We start from the raw sequence: 23,564 nt of genomic DNA on the forward strand, positions 1-23,564 counted from the left end.
CTAAAATGTCGACAAGTTTCGATTACGACCGTTAACATAAGCTAATTATTAATATTACATATTTTCAAACAAGCCGCTTTCAATTTTGATGGTCAGTTTTTTCTCGTAAAGTCATTCTATGTGGCAAATACCAGAAGTAATAAAACCACCTCACATCTCGCGAACTGTCATACGTCACAATTTCTGATAAGGTTATAGGTATGTGTGCTTAAAAGACCCCCATTTCTCGATGATCTCACGCGTTTAACTTTTATCTTCGTTAAAATGTTTCACCCTTGGTGTCAATCATTTGCTATCAAAAGATATGTTAATTCCCGTACTCGGAAATGTGTCAATAATTGTTTGAAATTGAAAGACGAAATAAGGAGATTACCGACATTATACTGATAACCTTAGTTAATTTTAATTTTATTTAAAACTAGCTTGGTAGCCCTTCCTTCGTCCGTATCCCTGGCTATTTAAGTTGATCCGTAGAATTCTTATATTCAGGCTGGGACAAAAAACATAAATAGCTTACTTTTGTTCATTGAGAACATTGTGCCAATTTGGGAGCCCTACGGCAAAGTGTGTTTATGACTATAGCGAGACAAACAGATACGAAGTTCCGTAAATTTATATTATATATTTCATATACGATATATACAATGTATATTCAATTATTTATACACAGATTGTCCGCGGTCAAAAATATGTTTATTATCAATAATAAGGGTCATAGTTGTAGTAATAGTAGTCATCATAGTTCAATGATTTATCAACGCCCTTGTTAGAGCTCTCTTCTTTGCTGGCATCATTAACTTCATCGCTATTATCACTGCCATAGTACCAATTCCAAAACTCTTCTTCACTGCCACTTCCATTATCGTTATTATTTTTGTCGCTTTCCTCAGAGTCATTGGTCTGCTCATCAGAGTCAAAAAGCCATCTCCATGGATCTTCATCGCTGTCATTGGTCTCCTCATTAGAATCAGTAAACCATCCCCATGGATCTTCATCGCTGTCATTGGTCTCCTCATCAGAGTCAAAAAGCCATCTCCATGGATCTTCATCGCTGTCATTGGTCTCCTCATTAGAATCAGTAAACCATCCCCATGGATCTTCATCGCTGTCATTGGTCTCCTCATTAGAATCAGTAAACCATCCCCATGGGTCTTCATCGCTGTCATTGGTCTCCTCATCAGAGTCAATAAGCCATCCCCATGGATTTTCATCGCTGTCATTGGTCTCCTCATTAGAATCAGTAAACCATCCCCATGGATTTTCATCGCTGTCATTGGTCTCCTCATCAGAGTCAATAAGCCATCCCCATGGATTTTCATCGCTGTCATTGGTCTCCTCATCAGAATCAGTAAACCATCCCCATGGGTCTTCATCGCTGTCATTGGTCTCCTCGTCAGAATCAGTAAACCATCCCCATGGGTCTTCATCGCTGTCATTGGTCTCCTCATCAGAATCAGTAAACCATCCCCATGGGTTTTCATCGCTGCCATTTTTCTCCTCATCAGAATCAGTAAACCATCCCCATGGGTCTTCATCGCTGTCATTGGTCTCCTCATCAGAATCAGTAATCCACTTCCATGGAGCTCCATTGCTGTCATCAGGTCGAGGAGGATTTTGAAAGCTGTCATCTTCAAAGTTTTTCCTACCTAAATTTGACAATTAATAATAAGCTTATCACACAAGCATCTATCTCTTGGTGTTATTCGCTCGAGACCAGTACCTTAGCGCAGCGGTTCCCAATTTGTTTTTGCTATGGAACCCTAAATTATCCACCTAATTATGGCGGCACCCCAACTCATTTTGTTTACTCATCTTAAACTCTTGACACAAACAAAGATGGCCGCGCTGCGAATTCTCGGAACCCCTGCGACCCTTTTACGGAACCCCAGGGTTCCGCGGAACACCTTTTGGAAACCGCTGCCTTAGCGGACTCTCGTTAATGCTCGAAAATATGTTTCGGAAGAAACAATGAATTTGGTACGAAATACATCGTATAGAGATTTTCTAAAATTGTTCAGCCGTTATTCGCTGTATGCCTCCACAGTTTGTTAGGAAATTCTAGACCACGAAAATAGTTCTTTTTATAAACTAACGTGGCCTTCTTGTTGAAATGTAGCTCTTACGTCACAGTCTCTTACTTTCACAAGCGTACTAGCGCGAGCTACAGTCGCGAGGAATATAGGTTTTTTTTAGCGCGCGTGCAAATCGCTCGTGCGCAAAATATACTAACTAAGCTGTGTCTTGTGACGTAAGAGCAACATTTTAACAAGTTGGGCAAGAGCACTTTTTATTTTATAAAATCAACTATTGTAGTTTTTAACGCGTACAGGTCGTCCATGACATTAAGACGCCCATGGCGGTCACGTTATTATTTCGCCGGATCGTGTGCCGTTTCGCCTCGTGATCTGTGACGTTAATTTTATGTAACGTATACTTACGACGCTTCGAGCCAGCACCCAATAATATAGATAAGTAAAGGGAATATAACCTCAGGTATTTAGTTTGCAGCTCTGGCCGCTCTATTGCCTTGGCTTTAAAAATGTTTGGTGCCACTGTACAAGGAAAGTGGAGCAATTGAAGGGGTCTTCCGTAAAGATTGCTTTGCAGGTTATATTCCTTTTAATTTATTTTTTCCACTTAGGGGCGTAGGTACGGGGTAGCAAGGGAGAAATGCCCCCCAAAACTAATGTAATTGAACCCCCCAACTTTATACTCGGTTGAAAATTAAATTTCTGAAATAAAGGTAGAAGAGAGATGTGAGGGGTCGAAAATTGATTCAAAAAACGTAACTGAAACGTTATCAGAGTGTAACTTTGTAAATGCGACGAGCGGTGATCGAATTAAATATTTTAAATGGACTAAACCCGCCCCCCCCCCCCCCCCCACAGTTGAAAGTCCCATTAATAGAGCAAATATGAAACTATGGTCCTTAAGTTTCTTAAAGGGGAACGGCCAAGCTTTTCCAAATATGGCCTTCTTTCCGTATCAAAAGATTAACAAGACGTTCAATATAATAACACGTACCTTTTTTGTCTTGAAAAAATAGCTTTTGGCCCAAAAAGCTGAAACGAAAAATAACCCCAGGTGTTTGGGTTTCAATTTTCGCCGCCATCTTAGGGCTGCCGCCAGCGCCCCTAACCCCGTATGAGCGATTTGCGAACTATCCTAACTTTTAAAATCGCGCAATTTAGGCTTAAGTCTCTTATAACTGGAACGCGCCGCGCGTGCAAAACAAATTTTTTTGCGCCTTCAGCAGCGCGCGCTTTTACGTGGTTTTTCCGTCTCACCGACTTATCACCAGGTGTCGCGGGGGACGCGGGCTTTTCGATTTCCCGAAATCTCTTTATTTTATTAAAAATTAACCACTCAATATTTTTTGATGCGGTTTTCGCCATATATTTTAGTTTTTCATGGGCTATAGGGCCATCTAACTAGTTAAAGCTTGACCGTTCCCCTTTAAGAAGTAATGGTTTTGTATCAAAATAATCTTGAAACGCCGGGCTTAAACTGCTTTGCCCACCTCCAACTTCTCAAACGTTCCTACGCAACTGTTGCCACTATATAGTTAAACGTACTCGACGAGTTCCGGTTTTGTATAAATTGTTGCCAAATGTTCCAGAGTTGCATTGGGGTAACTGTGGCGTAAGGCAACCCATTCTCCCTGAGAGAAGAGCAGAAGCGGTACGTTTCCCAGCTCCTGTCCGGAACTCTCATGATTTTCCGTCCTTCTTTCGTCGAACACCAACATCGCTCCTGGCCCGTCAATTTCACAGGAGCGAAGCACTGAATAGACTCGTAGTCTCCATTACGTTCGCATCGAGGCCAATTTTCCGGACCTTCAAGGCAAAAAAATTCCATATTTAAAGCGAATCAACATTGTTCGATGATTACCGCTAGTTCGGTTTCTACTGCCGTTAAACTTAGACCACGTATATGCAACCAGGAGTTAAATGAATTACGTTAATATTAAATAAGTAAAACTAATATTACATGAGTAAAATTTATATTAAATGAGTAAATTTAATATTACATGAGTAAAATTTATATTAAATGAGTAAATTTAATATTAATTGCATCAAACTAATATTAAATTAGTAAAATAAATATTAAATGACTAAAATTTATATTAAATTAGTAAAATAAATATTAAATGACTAAAATTAATATTAAATTAGTAAAATTAATATTAAATTAGTAAAATTATTGTCAAATGAATAAAATTAATGTTAAATGAATAAAATTAATGTTAAATGAATAAAATTAATGTTAAATTTATAAAATTAATGTTAAATTTATAAAATTAATGTTAACTTTATAAAATTAATAAAATTAGCAATAAATTAATAAAATTAGCAATAAGTTAATAAATTAACAATAAATAAATAAAATTAACAATAAATAAAAAAAATTAACAATAAATAAAAAAAATTTATGAAATTAATAAAATTAACAATAAATGAATAAAATTAATATGAATATATAATAAAATTAATATGAATATAATAAAATTACTATGAATATTATAAAATTAACAATAAATTAATAAAATTAACAATAAATTAATAAAATTAACAATAAATTAATAAAATTAACAATAAATTAATAAAATTAACAATAAATTAATAAAATTAACAATTAATTAATTCAGTTTACAATAAATTAACAAAAAAGATTAAATTAATAATATTAATAAAAATTATATTAATTAATAATATTAATAAATTTTACAATAAATTAATAATATTAATAAATTTTACAATAAATTAATAATATTAATAAATTTTACAATAAATTAATAATATTAATAAATTTTATAATAAATTAATAATATTATTAGTTAAATTTATATTAATTAATAATATTAATAAAAATTAAGAAAATCTATATAATAATAATAAAAATTAATTTTATATAAATAAAATTTATAAAATATTACTGTGCTTTTTTCACACATATTCGGATCCACGAATGTATATATTTCCCACCTTATATAGATTCAAAGCCACGAGACAAGCGCCATGGATTACTCCGTCCATGCAAGCGCACACCCATCACGATTTCCCAAGAAACTTACGCTGCGTGCCACCAATTCTTCGTTTCCTCTCTTTATTACAAGTGCCCTTTACTTTCACGGGAGCCGTAAAGTTCCGCAAGTTGTCACAGAAATTAACGCTGCGACGGGTTCTCCCTTGAATTCTTCTCAGTTTTTGACCGTCCTCAGTGACGCACCAACACGAGCGTCGCCTTTGCCCTCGCTGCCTACTACTACGTAACAATGGCGGACACTGAACAGATACGTAATCGCCGTTCTTGAGACATTTCGGCTTACGGATTTCCGCTATCAACGACAAATTATACGTACAGTAATAACGTTCTAAGCTTTGAAATTACTACTAGCCACGTATATAAAATCTAAGGAAGTAAGTATTCATCTAACAAGGGAAGAACTTGGACTGTAAGTCTGGGATCCGAGAAAATGTTATGGAAACCTTTAGACCATGCCCCAGGAAGGTATCAGCCGGGTGGATTTATAAGCAGAGTCAAAAGGTCAAGTTTTATGACCTTTGGAAATTTTGACCTTGGTCGAGCCGGAAATTCCTTATGGGATTTTATATGCTAATTTCATGGGCACCCAAGGGTCCCCCATTTGCCAAATGTTCAAATTTTTTTAAATTATAATATATATCCCAGACTTACAGTCCAAGACCTTCCCTTGTAAGATAAAGAAATGAAACACGCACCTTCGAAGGGTTGAGACAGTTTTCCATAGGCGCTTCAGCTTACTGTTTACAGGGAACACTTAAGTGCTTGTTGAAATAATGGAAACTTTTCACCCGTAAGCAGAGCGTCGTATTTTTCCTAACCCTTAATATGTAAAAAAAAAAGCTACCTGATTAAAAGGAAACACTTTTTGCATACCGTACAGGTGAAAGGTCCATTATTTCAACAAGCACACTATATAAACAGTGACTTTGCAGGTCCTGGCTCTCGGAAATATCACTTGTTGTCCAATGTTTTATTTAAGCAAGATTTAGCGCCTATTGGAGTTATTTTCCGCGAAACCGCGGAATATTTAACAACATCGCGGTTCAAAATAAAATATAACAGGTCTAGTTCTCCACCTAACGATGTAAAATGAAGAAATTAAATTAATTACTAATAAATAAATAATATTTTCAGATAAAATAGTAAATCTTGTAATAACGGGTTCTCCCCCGGACTATATATAATCACGAAACTAATTTAAAAATCAGTGGAAGCCTGGGAAGGTACATATTTCAAGAGCAGTACAGGGAGATAAATACTTATGTCGTTAGAAATATACTATATAATTTTACAACTGTTATCCTTACCAGTTCCCTTGTTTTCCAGCTGTTTCCTCTCCTGTTGACAGGAGCCCTTTTTGACTGAGGAAAAAAATACTTATTTGTCTATTTCTAGAGCTGCGATATAAATGAGCGTTATTCCTATTTGCCGCAAGCAGCGGTTTTCTAAATTTTGTAGTCTTGTAAATGAAGATAATATAGAACTCCGTACCCTAAAACGTCGATGAGCTTTCCGGTGGACGGTTTTATAGCGAAACGATTACCCACTTCGACCTGCGAAACACCGGCTTCCATCGGTTGCTGTAAGATGCAATCTATAGTTGATTAATATAGTAACTATGGAGCTTAGGTTTTCGCAGCTCCGACAGGAAGTGTTTAAACGCTATTGACCAGAGAGAGAAGCAGTTATTTCGAATCTAGGGTACGAGCATATGTAACATAATTACTCGTAAGTATGCCACTAGCTCTATTTCTTCACTAACGGTTTGTTTCACAGATATTGCGTCATCCGTACCCTACGTAATATTTGACGTCATATTTGATGTCATATTTGACGTCATCGAATCTCAAATGCCGATTATGCCGTCGAACAATTAGCTCTACTTCGGATAAACCGACGGCCATTATTTTAATAAACAAACCGGTTTGAACAACCAAGGCTTAGGAGCTAAAATGAATTACAATATACTGTCAAGTGCTGTTAATGCAATTAATAAAGTTTTTCGGAGACTCAGGTTCTAAAATAAATTTGCATTGTCAAATAAAAGAAATAGGTTTATTGAAAAAAAATAGTTGAGCTTTTCTGAGGCATCTACAAGGTTGGAGTCTTTGCAGATTCTTTTGAGCCTAGGCCTAACTCTTCTAGGCTTGGTATGGGTTTTAAAAATGCTGGTGGAATATCCCACTTCGACTTATACTTGTTACATTTTCGGAAAGTGATCTCTGAACCGAACCGTATGGGTCATTTTCCCCAACCTTTTCTTTTTTTAAACTACTCATTATTTAACTTCATCCACACAAACCGAGCGAGTTTATAAATTTCAATAAAGCTACATTGGGCTGACTAAAGTTCCGACGCAATAAATTCCTTCTCAATTTCGAGGTTTTCCATTGGCTTAAATAAATATGTTACTAGCCAATAGTGTGACTCCCAAAATTACTAGGATTAATAAAAAGGTTAAAATCTAACGTAGTCCACCTTTTTACTGGTTCGTGGTGAAACAAACCGTTAGTGAAGATTTTTGAATGGAATAAAGGTACAGTGGCATACTTATGAGTAATTATGTTACATATGGTACGAGGTTTGTATTATCTTTGGTGAAACCAAGGATTCTGAATTTTAAAATACCGAAACCATACATTTTGCGTACTAGATCATTTATTTCACCTTGCAAATGGTTGCCAATGGCCACCCTATTCGCGACAGAAACGAGTCGGTACCGTCCTTTTCGACCGAATTATCATTCGACCAAATAATTTCCTTTGTCCAGCCCAATGGGCTGGGAAATCGAAAGGTCCCATTCAATCGAAAAATAGCCTTCCCATTCGAGCAAATATTTTCGAGCCCAAAGGGTTAGAAAATTCAAAATCCCCAATCAATATAGGTGAGGTTAGGTAAGGCATAGCTTGATTAGATTCGGTTATGTTAGGTCAGGTCCTGTTAGGTTAGGTTAGGTCAGGGTAGGTCAGGTTTAGGTCCGGTTAGGTTAGGTTAGGTTAGTATAGGTTAGGTTAGGTCAGATTGTTAGATTAGGTTGTTAGGTTAGGACAGGTTAGGGAAGGTTGGGTTAGGCCAGGTTAGGTCAGCTTAGGTCAGGTTGTGTCAGGTTCGGTTATTTCCGGTCAGGTTAGGTTAGTATGGTTCAGGTTAGGTTCGGTTACGTTAGGGTAGGTAAGGTTAGGTTAGGTTAAGTCGGATCCGGTTAGGTTCGGTTACGTTAGGGTAGGTAAGGTTAGGTTAGGTTAAGTCGGATCCGGTTAGGTTAGGTTATATCAGGTTAGCTTTAGGACCTCTGTAGACGGTAGTAAAATGGAATTTGATTTCGGTCGAAGGGTACCGAAAATATATTGAATTGAAAATCCACATTTGGGCTACTTTTGGTCGAATGGTACACCAAAAAAATAATTCGATCGAATGGGAGCAAAGCAACGAGCCTAAGCTTTTCCGAGGTAGCGCCTATGATCTAGCTTCTGCTACAGACAAATTAAAAAGTCATAACAACATTTTTTCTTAAATAAACGATGCAAAAATTATATTAAAACGCAAGTATCATTATCTATAAAGTCAAATTTTCGAATAACGATGTGTAAATATTATTAGCGCCTGCTTTAGCCGCTATCTATCTAGGTTTCAATGGCGAACCATAAGTTAATGATATCATTAACTTATGGGCGAACCAAAGGTTCGTAGCGGAAGACTTCGGTCGCGAATTATTCAACGACTGGAAAACAGGATTGCCATACATTTTCATTTTAAAATAAATAAATTAGAACGAAAAATGTATAGGAATCAAGTAAAGCTTACAATCTCCTGTAAACCGCCGCTCGATAGAAATCGGAATAACCAAAAATGCATTCAAGTAGCAAAGAATATGAAATGGCAGTATTACCCGTACAAAAATCGTGTATAGAAAATCTATAGAAATATATAGAGGTTTATAGAAAGGCTATGGGACACCATAGGAATAACATTTTCTATATAATTTTCGAAGAAAATACCACTAACTTTTTTTAGGAAATGTTTATGGTTTTAAAAACTTCAAATGTCTATAGATATGCCCATAGTACTCTATAAGTTTTCGAGCTATCCCATCAAGCCATTACAAAAATATGTCTATTGAAAACCCGAGTTTTATCTCTATTAATTTTCCGGGGTTTTTAATGGTTTTTCTTTGGCTTTTTAATATATTTTCTTTAGCTATTTCGGTCAATTTGCTATAACAAAAGATCATTTTGAGTTTTATCTCTATAGTTTTCCTTGGTTTTTAATACTTTTCCTACATGTAGGTTATTTTAATGGTTTATCGTTGGCTTTTTAGTAGATTTTATTTCGATATTTGAGTTAATTTCTGAACCTTTTATTAAAGTTATTTATATAGATTTACCAAATGTTTTTAAAAAACTTCACTGGTAATTATAGTTCAATTTCTATAGAATTTACTGTGTTTTTTGTTGTTAAAACACCAGTTTTTCACGGGTATATAGTAAAATTGGCCGTTTTTTTAAACAGCAATTATTCATTTGTAAATTTAGTGGAATTTCTACACGCGATTTACCAATTGTTTTTTTTAGAAAACAGCATAAGTAACCGGGTAGCGGGTTCCAGATTTGGCTTGTTGAAATATACATTGCATAAACTGTATGAGCATGATCCTTTAAACACATTATTCGCCTACTTACACGTATCACAACTAACGGAAGAAACGATAATTAATAGCAAAGACCAGTTACTTATTATGTTGCAGACAGTGTGATGCTTTTCAAGAAAATACCCTCAACTTTACGAAATTAAGCAAGAAGGTGCATTTAATTGACCATGCACAGTGTTACCGGTCATAGCGTATAAATAGTCTCTGACTACAAGTTGTCGGTCTCTACCGCAAGATATGATATCCAAGTCTCAAGGTCTCATTCGGAATATATGGTCACTTGGGTCTCCAAATCTCCACCGGAAGAACTATTCTCCAAGTCTGTTCTGCAGGTCTGCCGGAAAGTCTGGTCGCCAGGAAGATCATCTTCTGACGGTTTCTGATATCTAATTTCCACTTTGTTCTGGTAACAAGTCTCCGGTCTTTCATCTTAACTGAAAGTCTTGTTTTCTGGTTATTCAATAATGGTTTTTCTAAGTGAAATTTAATTTAATATTTGAAACCGTTTCGATTATTAATAGACTTTGGATCTTCTTAAAAATCAAGCCGGCGAAGGAGATTGTTCAGGCCTAGTATTTCGTATGAAATGTGGATGCCACAGTTCGCCACATATGACGTAATTTTTTATTTCTTTTGCATTTTACCGTTTGCATAAATTGAATCATTTGTTATGAATATGAATATCTCAAACTTAATGTCAGCTTCTCGGCATTTTGGCTACGTTCAAAGTGTAGTATCTGTTTTATAAATACTCTCAATTAGGTTCACTCGGATGTTATTTGTTGTGGCATCTACCCCAAGTTAATCTGAGCTCCTCTGCAAGCTTTAAAGAGAGTTTTCGTAAAAGTAAATTATAATATTCAAAGAATTCTATAACAAACTCCAAAATAATTCTATAAATAAAGCTATAAGAACTCTAATAAAATTCGAAAGTTATACTATAGATATTCTATTCAGTTTTTCTATAGAAACAACAAAGAAAAACCTTTAGTGTTCTAAGATATTGTTAAGAACATCTTTCGATGGGTTATAATGTTTCCTGAAATAACATTCGGTAAATTCTATAGATTTTCTACAGTTAAAAATTGGTGTTTTCTAAAACACAAATAAGCCCATTCTATAGAAATGCCACTATTTAAAATTGAAAAATTTATATTAAAAAAAACAATCGGTAAATTCTATAGAAATTTCACTATATTTACCAGTACAAAAGTGTTTGTTTCCTCAAAAACCAATCAGATAATTCTAAAGAGAAAACTTTAAAAGGGTTTTTTTACAGAAAATTGACCCAAATTTCTAAAGAAAACCCATTGAAAAACCAAGGAAAAGCTATAGAGATAAAACGTGGGTTTTCTATAGACATATTTTTGTACGGGTAGCCTCTGGTACCCTCCTCGCATAGATCTTAGCGTAAGTTCGTTCCCTTTATAATCGCAAAACTTCATCATGGATGGCGATCGTCTGCACGAAATATTAGCACGAAAAGTTGAAAGCAGACGCGAGGATGGTGTGTAGAATATGTGCTTTTCCATACTCTTGCTACCCGAATTTTTTCATGGAATGACGAGAATTTCCAAACCTTTTTTGGGCGGACATTGGGATATGTCGTCTGACTTCTTAACTCCAGTCTTGCTGTCAACGCAATGGCAATCCATTGGTTTGCCGTTTTGTCTTCTTTTGCATTGTGGATTCAGGAAATCTCCGTTCTCAGCGCATAAAACATTGCGTCCGAACCCTAACACAAAACATGTTTTTCTAATGAAGATTCTTGTAACCATGGCGTAATTACCTACGGTCCCCTTGACATTTGCACGCAAAAACGTTTGTAATAGACCCTCCAACGGCAACAAAGCCGATTACAAAATTTTATGGTAATGGGTCTTAAAAGAATCATCTTTGAAAGTAATTAGTACATAGCGATACACAAAACTTGTAGGTCTCCATTTATAACCTAATAAAGCCATGAGACGCGTGCACAGTGGTTCAAGAAAATTAACACCATAAATGTATTCATTTCTATGATTAATATCTAACTGTATCAATGCCCTTTCAAAATTGTGGGTTAATGATGGCTGGTAACTTTTCGACGTATTTTTAAGCCAATGAGGAAGTGCTTGAAGTTGTGAACGTGACGAACTCGTAGGCTAGAAAACTATTTACAAAAATTTTCCGTGATTTCGTACGTTAACTGGCGAAGAAAATTGCCTTCCTACGTGGAAGTTTTGTAACTAGATCGTTCGTTATTCACGTACACCAATCTCTCCCGGTTGGTTATTCTCCCTCCCCCCATATTACCATAGACAAATGTAATATAATATCATAAGTATGACACTTCCTATTCTCCCGATACTATTTTTTAAGGTAGTCTGTTTCACCAATGCTTATATAAATCTTTACGTGGCTAAGGACCAATTTGAGATATGTAACTAGTCCTTGGATGTATCAGATGATGATAAACGAGAAATCGCCAATGACAGCCTATTTAAAGGATTAGCCAATGCATATTGAAAATTGAAATTCTTTCAACAGTAAAAATAACGTTTACTTTATAATTATTGAATCGGAATATGAGATTGATTATTGTAAGCCACTGAATCGTTTCTGAAGGTAGCTATTTTAAAATTTGAGACCTAATCACGTTTTCGGTCGTATTTATCGCCATCATACTATGCTATCAGAAGATAGTAGGGTGTGACGAGTTTCCTCATCCAAACTTTCGATTACACAATCACTGCGTAGCAGTCATATAGCGAAATCGTTCAGTGTCATATTTATGTTTACTATGTTACCTATTACTTTCCCCGACTATAGCTAAGTGCAACCTTACCTCGACTTCTATAAAACCTTCTGTTGCGATAACATACGCTTCCATCCGCGTCTGAAAATGAAATTTCAAGAATTTATAAAATGTATTGTTGAACTAATGAATACATGGATGTTTCGGCTCCCCTCCCATCCCTCTAAGACTTAAAATGCGTAACTCTATCTCTGCGCATGTGCGTAGGCGTAGCCATTTAAAAAAAAATTGAGTTCTGTATTTTTGCGTCTACAGATTCTTAAGCATGTATAGTGATACCTTTGCACGTGTACAGTCACTGTTACACATATTTTCCCCAACAGGGATAGTAAGAAGAGTGTTTCGCTTTCTAAATCAGTTCTGTGACACCGAAAAGTCCCTGTATTCATTAGTCGAAGTTCCGATGGAGCATATTGAGGATAATACTAACTTGGGCGGCAAACAAACCGCTTTGGGACACTTTGCAAAGTAGTCGAGCCAGATTGTGGGTCCACGCATCTACAGACATCCCCAAAGCATTGTTTCCATTGAAACAAACCGTTGGCTTGACATTGTACCTTGCGCGGAGTTTCTATAAATGTTGTGGGAGGCAATTTAGATAACCAAATCACCTTTACACGTTACCATTCCCGTCTCATTTCCATTCAACTATTTGTTTGCAATCATTCCCATTCCATTTGACATACTTTTTATCATTCCTGCCCATTCCCATTGAAACCATATAAATTCCCTTCCCATGTCGGTTCAAATATTTGTTTGCAATCATTCCAATCCCATTTGATATAGTTTCCTCACTACCGTCCATTCCTGATACAAAGTGTTGCAACCAGATTGAAAATCCATTCCCGAATTCCAAATTACATTTCCAATAAATATGTATTTTATAGAAAATAAGATATCAATCTGATTGCCGTCCATTCGCGCAGTATTTCCACGGTTACCGAGATGAATGGTATAAAACCGTTTCCAGACAGTTCTCTACTTTTTAGGAAGCAATTTTCGACAATCCATAACTACCTTTCTTGGCTTTGGTACAGGCTGTATCTTTAGAAACTATTTTAAATTAAAAAAATTGTTACTTTCTTATTAGATTCTTAACTTTTAAAAATAAATAATTGACAAGATCTTACCTACAAAAGACAAGTAACAGATAAGCAACCAAAGAATTGGCTTCATGATATTAGGTTCAAGAAAGAATTGAGCAATTGTTTTTTAATTTTATTTTGCGGAAGATTATTAATTTTCCACGACTAGCTTTCTTGCTCAGCTAAGTAATTTATAACTTATTCACTATCGAAAATAAATATTGGAATGTAGTCGCAACAGTCTTTATTTATGAATTATTATCTGTTGTTCAAGTTCATTTTCATTACGGAGCATTAATTTCACCTACAATCCGAATTAACTTATGGTAAATAATGTTTTCCATTATTGTGTCAGTTTGTCGAGATTATTACTAATAGCTATATCCGCAGTGACGTACAATTTTAATTAAATGAAATTACGGTTTATTGTAAGACTAAAACTACAAGGTTTTATCATTAACTATTGAATTTTGCTCCATAAGTGTGTCAGTTAGTCGAGATAATTACTGATAGCTATGTGTGTAGTGACGTAGAACTGACGTCATACCCAAAAATATAAACGCACCAAGCAAGAAAAATAACCAATTAAAAACCAATTATAATGCGTCAACGTATTAGGCCTAATAAAATCCCTTAAGGCTGGTTTTCACTAGGGCAAAAACGACACAACGGTGAGAGTCGACGCAAAAAATATTGCATTAGGCCTAACGGGAATTTTTCGCGTCGACGTTCACCGTCGTGGCGTTTTTTCCCTAATGAAAACCAGGCTTTAAAGTGGAAGTACTGGCGTAGTCTGAAGTCCACCAAAAATGTATGGTCATTCTAAAAAGGGTTCTCAGTTAAAATTCTACATGAAGATAAGGAACTGACACACTAATGTGAAACATCATTATAAACCTATGGTTGTACGTCAAAGGAACCCATTTAACATTATTTAAAATAATAATAAATAAAACTATACAGTTTGATACAGCGCAAATGCCCATTTATTAAGACAACCAAAAAACTTCACAACCGTCTTAACCCAACAAAATATAGTCGTTTTCCAAAGAGTTCAAATGGTAACTTTTTTCGGAAAAAAGATCTTTTTGTCGTCTGGCTCTTTGACACTTTCGCATAGCGACCCGACTCAAATTTTCCACCTTTTTCAGAATGTAGCCATTTTTAGAGACGCAAAAGCATCTTTTGTCCAAACGCGACTGTACCGGGAGTCGACATTGAACGGCCAAATAGGAGCCATTCTTATCGCAATCAGGCCAAATCGGATCCGCTTCAAATAAAACAATGAAATTAGAAATTGAATTGCAATCACCCAACGTCTACGTGAACTAAACATACGTTTTCCTTTGTCTTGTAAATACTTTCGTATTTCAGCGCAAGATTTCTGGTCACCGTTACTGGGCGAAGCTTCGGTTTGCCCTTTAGAGACAAAATATCGTTAGTTTAATAAGCACTAAGCAGTTTCGGAAACTCACGAACATACGTAAAGGGGAACGTCGGGGTTCCGGCATTGGAAAAAGCTGATGACGAATGATAGGCTTATGGATTTATTTTAATTTACTAGTAAAAGCATTAAATTCATTTTTAAATCAGTATCCTATTGGAAACACAGATGGCGGAGTAATTCACTTCAAGCTCAGAAATCAGAAACTGATTTTGTGATTGCAGAGAACGATTTTGGTCTTGATTTCTTTTTTTTTATGTAGATATTGAGATTTTGGAACTGATTTTCGACCAGATTTCCGGATTTTCAATAGGATTTCTAAATTTTTAAAATAATTTTTCTCTGGAGTGTCCGAGATTTGTACGAATGTCGGACCCTTTGGCCGAAACTGTCAAAAGTCCTATAAGGAAGCGGCCAATATCAGAACTATTGGAGGTGAGAGAAACACTTAACTAAATTTGGAATCAAAAGTCGGGGGAAGACGCAAATGTTCGCGTTACGCATTCTCATGATTTGCTGGTCTAAAATATCAAAAACCTGTGACCCTACAAGCGAATAAAATAATTACTTGTAAATGTCGCAACACAAGAAAGGCACGCCGCAATCTGAAAATATAACATTTAGAATAAAACCCTTGTAGGAGCTTAAATTGTACGCAATAAAGCTACTTCTACACTTCTACAAACATACACGTTTTCTAGCATGGGCTTAACCTGAATAATCTCTTTTAAATTTCTTACCAGTAAAAATGTAGGAGCCATTTTAAAGGATTCCTATTTCAATTAACAGCCGTTCTATCCTTTTCTAAAATAGTTGGATAAAAAAGCGCTGTTTCCGCGAATGGATTTTTGTTGTATTGGTCATAAAATGGTATTTACGACGCGCCTAGAAACTGTTTGAACATTTATGAATTAATTAATTGAAAGGGACACAGAATCGTTTGAATTTTGAGGGTGGAGCTACATAATACCCGAATCACGCGACGGAAAGGGAAGCTAGAATTTTTAAACGATTCTGTGAACTTTTAACGGAGGCGAAATAGTAGACAATCTGCAATAGGTGTTTCCATAAAATAACACAATAAAAAAATTAAATGAATTAAATATTTACTACATAATTGACACGCGCGTTTCGCACGTGAACGTCTAATTCCAAAATCTTTATCAACACCAGCGCGTTCTCTATCTGCAATTACTAAAATCATTTACACGTGACCTTCCGCATTTTGTAGAAACACCTAGTGTTTTTGAGTAATTAGAAAAATAAAGAAATATACAGTACCGCTTCAGTTTTTATTGTGCTGCCCAAAATCGGGAAAAGTAAATTATATATACAACAAATTTCTCTTGTCCGAAAGTAGATGGTGCGTCGGTCTATGCGCTCGAGCAGATAACATTACTCACGTAATGTATTGAAATCAGTTTCATGTTGTAGACCTTACATGTTTTTTAGTTAGTATAAAGTAGGTAGTTTGATGATGGATAAATAAAATTAATTTTTTTGCCGCTAGGAACGCTGTTTTTTCAGTTTTAGGGTTAAAAGTCTATTCGCAACCGAAAACTAGGCCTTTTAATTTGTCTGTAGCAGACGCTAGATCATAGGTAGTAGCATATGTAACATAATTACTCGTAAGTATGCCACTAGCTCTATTTCTTCACTAACGGTTTGTTTCACAGATATTGCGTCATCCGTACCCTACGTAATATTTGACGTCAAATGCCGATCATGCCGTCGCCCAATTAGCTCTACGTCTGATAAACCGACGGCCATTATTTTAGTAAAAAACCGGTTTGAACAACCAAGGATTTGCAAATTAATGAAATTCTCGGACACTCACGTTCTAAAATAAATTTTCATTGTCAAATAAAAGAAGAAAGTTTATTGGAAATATTGGAAAAAATAGTTGAAATTCAGGTTGAGATTTTCTAGCGCATCTACAAGGTTGGAGTCTTTGCAGATTCTTTTGAGCCTAGGCCTAACTCTTCTAGGCTTGCTATGGGTTTTAATAACGCTGGTGGAATATCCCACTTCGACGACTTGTTCCATTTTCGGAAAGCGATTACTTATTGGTCATTTTCCCCAACCTTTTATTTTTCTAAATTACTCATAATTTAACTTCATCCGCACAAACCGAGCGAGTTTATAAATTTCAATAAAGCTACATTGGGCTGACTAAAATTCCTACGCAAAAATTCCTTCTCAATTTCGATTTTTTCCATTGGCTTAAATAAATATGTTAGTAGCCAATAGTGTGACTTCCAAAATTACTAGGTTGAATAAAAAGGTTAAAATCTAACGTAGTCCACCTTTTTGCTGGTTGGTGGTGAAACAAACCGTTAGTTAAGATTTTTGAATGGAATAAAGGTACAGTGGCATACTTATGAGTAATTATGAGAAACTAGCGCCGTTACGCCACCTAGACTCGTTTCGCTTACCAAAAGCTAGAGGCTCATACTCGCGAGTATGAGCCTCTAGCTTTTGTTGATAGCAGACGATTGGTCGATTTAGTTAGTAGCACTCCGTAGCTTTGTCCATGGCCGCCATTGTGGTCGCGAATTTTTTATGAATAGGAAAAGCATGGGTGACGTCGTGTGACGCAGCACTGCCATTACTCTATACTCCCTTTAAGTTGATGATACGACAATTTTAGTGTGGGAAAAGATAAGGGATAGTTGTCCTGGATAATTTTATTTTTATTACTTTCTATGCTTTTGTAGCTCAAATAAAAACGGCATTAATTAAATCGGGATTTGAAATCAAAAGTGGAAAGTTTTCTTAAATAGTAACTTCCAGGTTCCGGCTCTCGGAATATTACTTGACGATTTCCTTGAAGATGTTTTATTACTTCCCCGAATTTTCAGAACACTTTAAACTCCTTTTAAGATTGTAGCGGGGCTGATGTTTTTCTAAATTCTGCTTTATTGGAATACACCCAAAAGACAGTCATTTCAACTACATGTATAAACTATCGACAAATTTTCGTCCCGAGGCGATGGAGAGAAGACCTCATAAACGGAAGAGGAGCGCAGGCCAAACGCGTCGGATGGAATTGAGAGCTCCCAGAAATTATTCATGGGTTGAAGAGGGTGAAATCGCTGGTTTCGGATGGCCGAAAACGCCGGAAAACGTCCGATTCCTCTTATCTCAAGGGATTAAGCATGTCATAACGCTCTCCCCCGAAACTTCTCCGCCGAGCGAACTCTTTCCCGAAGTTACTTGGACCCTAATTCGTGTTGAAGAATTCGATCCTCCAACCACGGCGCAAGCCCAAGTCTTCATACGAGCTTGTGAGAAAGCCTTCGAAAAACACGAGGTTCATTTTTTTGTCGACTTTTAAACCGGATTGGACTAAGACCATTAGACTAGGAATATTTCATCCTCCTAGCTTTAGATACCCTACTGTCATTCCTATTACAAACAAATCTTATATTTTCATATTTATATAACCCTTTCATTGATGTCCCAAGTGTTTTCTTATTTAGCATTAATTAACTTGGTCTTTGGATTTCAACCTGACATCTTTTGGTAGGCAGTAGGCGTTCATTGTTGGTGGGGGCTCGGAAGGACCGGAACGATGTTAGCCTGTTACTACATTTACTTTCGAGGGATGTCGGCCAAAGATGCCACGAATCTGGTACGACGGAAAAGACCCTATTCCATCGAAACGTATAGCCAAGAGCAATTCGTTCATGATTACTATATGTTTTGCATTCAAAATCATTTGCTAGAGCAACATCAGATAACCAAGGATAATATGCCGTAAAACCCTTCACAGCAACATGAAAATTGGATACCATATTTTGGGTACCATCTTAAGGGTGCCCTGATTTGGAAATTTCAAGGAAGACTTTCGAGTGGTACTACACACTGTGGTATAAAGCATGGTATTTAATCTTTAAAATGGAATGGCAGTATCAGTAATTAGTGGTGCAGGGAACCCAGAAATATACCAAGAAAACGTTTTTTTTTAAAAGGATAAAGAGACAAGACTGCAAAATATGAATTCATAGTTAAATTACTGTCTATAATAGTGATAACTATATTGTAAAATATTAAGGCTAAAATACCATAATGTAAGCTCGATTCGGAGAAGTCAAGTGCTATAGGTGACCATAAATGTCAAAAAAACCACATCAAATAAATGTGTTATGAATAAATCATAATTAAAACCAGAAGTTTATACATCACTTACCAGAGAAATAACCCTCTATACCTCATTTAAGTGTTAGAAAAGAAACCTTATTAATTGAATTAATTTTAAGTGGCTCTTCTCTTGGCTAAATACAAAGCTTCAAGAACACGGGCAGAATGTTTACCCCAAACGCGATAGCACCAATAAATAAGTCAATTGAAAGTTTATGGACTTAGGGTAGAAAATGATTCACTGCTACAACCTGCATTTTACATCATTACAGAGAAAAAAAGTGGAGAACAATGAACTACCATACCAGCACTAATAGCCAATAACCAGGTTATTATGAGCCTATGATTATGAGATGATAAGAGATGTGTAATTTATACAGCATTACAATTTTAATTGCTAATTTTTTACACTTCAAACTGAAATTCGAAATAAGGTGGGTCAAAAGTGTGAACTCTGACATACCCATCTTCTCCTCCACTGCTGTAACTGCAGAGAAAATAAAGAGCATGAAATGGTGATTTTGGGGATTAAAATTATGATTCTTTATTACCCCTTGCCATCAGGGTGGAATGCTACGCTGTTGATGGGTCCGAAATGATCTTTAACTCTTCCAAATTCCTCAGTAAATACTAAGTGGTAAAAACGTGCATCGAACTTCCCTACTCTAGTTGATGTCGTTGTTACATCCATAGCTTCCTGACCTCCTCCCAAAACAACATGATCCCGAATTGGTGAAATGGCAGCGGAATTAACCGGTCTTTCAGTTTTGTAGGTTTTCAAATGTTCCAATGTATCCAAGTCAAATAGCTATTTTTTGGAAATATTTTGTAATTGCTATATATCTCAATGTAAGCTTCATCTTATTTTGTACCTTAGCAGTTGAATCTTTGGAAGCCGTAATAACCATAGTTTGATCTTTATTGAACTGCATATCATTGATTGTCGATTTATGTTCGCGAATACTCTTCCTTTCCTCTTCCATCTAAAAATTATTGAGAATATACGTTTATCCACCAAAGATACTTTTAAAGGTACATTTTACCTTTAAATCCCAAATAACCATATCTCCACTTTCATGGCCTGAAATTATGGTATCTCCTAAGTGTGCCCATAATGCACTTGTGATTTTAGAATAATCAGTTATGGGAATTACGATCACAGACCCTTCTATGGAAGCAAAGTAAATGTAAGAACACATTTTAAAAAAAAAGGTGTAAGTCATTGTAAATATTTATATACCAGTTTCAGTATCTACTCTTGAGTCCACAATATGTAGTTCACATTGCCTTCCCATGGATTTGTCCGTGGTGTACATTATCTCATTACCACTGTATGACCATCCACAAGTTCTTACAGCTGTTTGAGTGTCAATACTAACTAGAGCTTTTCCTAGTTTAATAATGAACTTTAATTCTCTAAACTAACATAAAATGAAAAATATTATCAAAACATGTTTTATACCAGTTTCACAATCCCATATTTTGCAAGTATTATCAGCAGCACCACTGACTACACGAGTAGAATCCCCTAAATTACCACAGCTAAGAAAACTGAGTTTGATTTAAAGTAGAATATGCAATTAATTTCAAAGGATACAATTAACATCAATACTCCACACAGCTCCATTATGTCCATTGAATGTGCCAAGACGTTCACCATTCAAAGAATACCAAACATTTGGAGTGTGATCTTTTGCACATGAAAACAGCAAATCCCCTTCTCGATTGTATTTAATTTGAGTTATCGCACGTTCATGCCCGTGAAGCATAAGAGGTTTCTAAAAACGGAAATTAAGAACTTAACATTTAAAATAAAAAATAAGCCTTGGTAATTTACAACATTGACTTTGTTTTTGCAAATGTAAAAGGTTTGTTGAAATTTTACTTAAAATATCTTTATCATACCATATTTAGATAGTTTTCAACTTCTTTTCATAAATTTAAGCAATACAATTACAGCATTTATTATATTATGACCCTTTAAATTGTAAAACGTGGCTTGGGGAACTAGAATGCAGAATTAGCAGACAACACTTAGTGCCTCAGGACTCAGGAGCAGGAAATAAGCTTTTCAAAAGCAACATATTCATACGACGGCGCGCCGGTTCTTATTTGTTTTTTGTTTTTTGACAATCACACGGTATGGTGTCGGCTAGAGCCTTAGACACCAACGCCGGTTCTTATTTAAATATTCAGGGCGTTGCCACGAAATATAAATTTTGCCACGGCGCCGCCGCCATCTTTGTAACATGGTGAGGGCGCTCTTGGAGTCCGAGCAGATAACTACTGGGCTAGTGAGATGTTCCGGCGCATAATGAGAGGGCTAGTTGGATGGCAAACAGCTCAATTTTGTTGATGGGAAAGCCAGGGTTCACATTATGACCGAGCGCCGACTCCGATAGATGGAATAGCAAGAGTTCGCGCCAAGAGACCCGTCAGTATAAATAAGCATCGCGCCTTTGACGTGGGTGTCGAGTTTCACCTGAGCGCTTCCGGTCAGAGGTCTCCTTTGCGAGTGAAAGAGCCACGATTATTTATGTTTCCTCGCCAGGGTCCATACCCGAAGCAGAAACGGAAGGCGATCCGGTACAAAATGATGTTCCATGACCTCTAGTCTAGCCAGGCTGGCTCGCAGAAGTGAAGGATAAAATTTAGGGGTATCTACTGCACCACTAGGAGCAGGGGTGTGAAGACCCACAAGAGCTCGACGAACTCTCAGAGGTGGAAGTGCTACCTCGGCTTTCATCAGAACGATGGGCGTAGACTGCAGCACACCGAGGACGACTCTTAGAGCGGCGTTTTGGACAACGTGGCGAGCAGAGAGGCAGTTGTGGACGCATAGAGGGGGCTTCATAAGTAACATAATACCGATAAGTATGACTTTTTTTCGCCACTGATACTCTCTTCAAGCTGTGACTTGAACTCGTGACTTACCGTTTTGGATGACTACTTTTTGATAAAAATTTAAGCCTAATATCGGAGAGCACGTTCTGGAGTCGCGAGGGGCTTGGTTTTGAAGCCCGCGTGCGAATCATGCGTGATAAAAAAACGAGCTCATGGCGCCGAGAAAAACTTTTTTAATTTTTATCATTTTAGCCTAATATTCCACCTATCTATCGGTATCGAGATATTTCGAGTCTCACATATTTTAGACACTAGAGGGCTCTGTGCCGAGAAAACATCTTGATTACGCAATAACTATGGAAATCAGTTTGGTTGTAAATCTCGTTAATTGTCATACTTATTGTTATTATCATATGTAACATAATTACTCATAAGTATGCCACTAGCTCTATTTCTTCACTAACGGTTTGTTTCACAGATATTGCGTCATCCGTACTCTACGTGATATTTGACGTCATATTTGATGTAATATTTGACGTCATCGAATCTCAAATGCCGATGAACAACCAAGGCTTAGGAGTGAAAATGAGATACAATATAGTGTCCGGTGATGTTAATGCAATGAATTTGCAAATTAATGAAGTTTTCGGAGACTCACGTTCTAAAATAAATTTGCATTGTCAAATAAAAGAAGCAGGTTTATTGGAAAAAATAGTTGAAATTCAGGTTGAGCTTTTCTAGGGCATCTACAAGGTTGGAGTCTTTGCAGATTCTTTTGAGCCTAGGCCTAACTCCAGAGGTGGGCAAAAATTGCGAGCGCTCGAATTTGAAAATAGTCTCGGAATGAGTGAGCAGAAAGAGAGACAAACTGAGCAAGCTCAAGGCGAGCGCAGAATTTTCTTTTCAGCGGCTGAATGTTCACGACGCGGTGAGCGAGATCAGCCGATCGACGGGCTAGCCTGCTCACTTTTAAGCGATACTCCCTCTAGTGGCATGGCAGCTTTTTCAGTTGAAAGCGCTTACGGCGCGTCGAGAAAAATCTACCCGATAGATTCAATTGGACGTTCAATTTTGAAAGCTCGTAGAGCGCGGACTTGATCAGGTTGAGCAATGGGCTGGTTTTTTCCATAGAAATAGAAATTAGACTAGAAGCACGTACTGCCCTTTCCGCCAATCCCAAGGGAAACAGGCGAGCTAGAAGGCTGACATTAGGGTGGAATCGCGATGTACACGCCATCTGACAAACGCATTAAACATTGTCGCCATGGCTACGACGCGAATTTCGAAGAGGGATAAAAAAGGCGATCCACTGCGCATCACGTCGTGCGCAGCGGTGGTCTTTTCGTGTTTAAATTTTTGCGTCTAAAAGCATATCCGCAAAAATGGTTAAAAACTGCGCTTTTTCACATTGTAAAGAGATATCTGGGAAAGAAATAAAATTATCATTTCATAAGTATGTAATATTATAGTAAATATTTTATAATAATCTCGGAATAAGAGATTTTTTTTACACTAAGATTTCCTCTGAGAAATGCTGAATTACTAAGAAAATGGGTT

General features: G+C 36.5%; 4 protein-coding genes across 5 annotated transcripts; 1 reads left to right on the forward strand and 3 right to left on the reverse strand.

Moving 5' to 3' along the window:
* Positions 1–602: 602 nt before the first annotated feature.
* Positions 603–13,736, reverse strand: LOC149936566 (uncharacterized). The gene is made up of 9 exons (XM_090180713.1): positions 13,622–13,736; positions 13,509–13,544; positions 12,922–13,062; positions 12,522–12,572; positions 11,274–11,429; positions 6,354–6,407; positions 5,075–5,338; positions 3,576–3,836; positions 603–1,646 (listed from the first exon to the last, which is right to left on the reverse strand). The coding sequence occupies exons 1-9, from the start codon at positions 13,665–13,667 to the stop codon at positions 700–702; spliced, it is 1,956 nt and encodes a 651-aa protein (XP_090036839.1). The 5' UTR covers positions 13,668–13,736; the 3' UTR covers positions 603–699.
* Positions 13,737–14,539: 803 nt separating this feature from the next.
* LOC149936567 (uncharacterized) lies at positions 14,540–16,065 on the reverse strand. 2 transcript variants are annotated; one of them, XM_090153079.1, is made up of 4 exons: positions 15,761–16,065; positions 15,589–15,625; positions 14,915–14,995; positions 14,540–14,846 (listed from the first exon to the last, which is right to left on the reverse strand). In XM_090153079.1, exons 1-4 carry the CDS (start codon positions 15,779–15,781, stop codon positions 14,596–14,598), a joined length of 390 nt encoding a protein of 129 aa, XP_090009205.1. In that variant the 5' UTR covers positions 15,782–16,065; the 3' UTR covers positions 14,540–14,595. The 2 variants fall into 2 exon arrangements, with proteins under 2 accessions (XP_090009205.1, XP_090009207.1); XM_090153081.1 differs by lacking the exons at positions 15,589–15,625; positions 15,761–16,065 and adding an exon at positions 15,060–15,163.
* A 1,895-nt stretch (positions 16,066–17,960) lies between these two features.
* LOC149936568 (dual specificity protein phosphatase 23-like) lies at positions 17,961–19,192 on the forward strand. The gene is made up of 2 exons (XM_090153309.1): positions 17,961–18,333; positions 18,550–19,192. Exons 1-2 carry the CDS (start codon positions 17,977–17,979, stop codon positions 18,781–18,783), a joined length of 591 nt encoding a protein of 196 aa, XP_090009435.1. The 5' UTR covers positions 17,961–17,976; the 3' UTR covers positions 18,784–19,192.
* A 339-nt stretch (positions 19,193–19,531) lies between these two features.
* On the reverse strand, positions 19,532–21,189 carry eIF3i (eukaryotic translation initiation factor 3 subunit i). The gene is made up of 8 exons (XM_090180581.1): positions 21,069–21,189; positions 20,761–20,941; positions 20,626–20,691; positions 20,404–20,553; positions 20,207–20,331; positions 20,036–20,146; positions 19,715–19,971; positions 19,532–19,650 (listed from the first exon to the last, which is right to left on the reverse strand). Exons 1-8 carry the CDS (start codon positions 21,069–21,071, stop codon positions 19,569–19,571), a joined length of 975 nt encoding a protein of 324 aa, XP_090036707.1. The 5' UTR covers positions 21,072–21,189; the 3' UTR covers positions 19,532–19,568.
* Between the last annotated feature and the right edge of the window lie 2,375 nt (positions 21,190–23,564).

This window comes from Leiobunum rupestre, chromosome 7, assembly GCF_980474605.1.
Source record: "Leiobunum rupestre chromosome 7, qqLeiRupe1.1.hap1, whole genome shotgun sequence".
In the NCBI taxonomy this organism is placed as follows: Eukaryota; Metazoa; Arthropoda; class Arachnida; order Opiliones; family Sclerosomatidae; genus Leiobunum; species Leiobunum rupestre.

What these genes read in the sequence shown, in the direction of transcription:
- LOC149936566 (XM_090180713.1), bottom strand. Translation starts at nt 13,667, where the DNA reads ATGAAGCCAATTCTTTGGTTGCTTATCTGTTACTTGTCTTTTGTAG. An exon ending in CTGTACCAAAGCCAAGAAAG is followed by an intron (nt 13,063 to 13,508) that starts GTAGTTATGGAT and finishes CAACATTTATAG; the next exon opens with AAACTCCGCGCAAGGTACAA. An exon ending in AAGGTTTTATAGAAGTCGAG is followed by an intron (nt 11,430 to 12,521) that starts GTAAGGTTGCAC and finishes GTTTTGTGTTAG; the next exon opens with GGTTCGGACGCAATGTTTTA.
- LOC149936567 (XM_090153079.1), bottom strand. Translation starts at nt 15,781, where the DNA reads ATGGCTCCTACATTTTTACTG. An exon ending in TGGCTCCTACATTTTTACTG is followed by an intron (nt 15,626 to 15,760) that starts GTAAGAAATTTA and finishes TTATATTTTCAG; the next exon opens with ATTGCGGCGTGCCTTTCTTG. An exon ending in TTTACAAGACAAAGGAAAAC is followed by an intron (nt 14,847 to 14,914) that starts GTATGTTTAGTT and finishes TTTTATTTGAAG; the next exon opens with CGGATCCGATTTGGCCTGAT.
- LOC149936568 (XM_090153309.1), top strand. Translation starts at nt 17,977, where the DNA reads ATGTATAAACTATCGACAAATTTTCGTCCCGAGGCGATGGAGAGAAGA. An exon ending in AAGCCTTCGAAAAACACGAG is followed by an intron (nt 18,334 to 18,549) that starts GTTCATTTTTTT and finishes ATCTTTTGGTAG; the next exon opens with GCAGTAGGCGTTCATTGTTG.
- eIF3i (XM_090180581.1), bottom strand. An exon ending in AATATGGGATTGTGAAACTG is followed by an intron (nt 20,554 to 20,625) that starts GTATAAAACATG and finishes TTATTAAACTAG; the next exon opens with GAAAAGCTCTAGTTAGTATT. An exon ending in TGGTTATTTGGGATTTAAAG is followed by an intron (nt 20,147 to 20,206) that starts GTAAAATGTACC and finishes AATAATTTTTAG; the next exon opens with ATGGAAGAGGAAAGGAAGAG.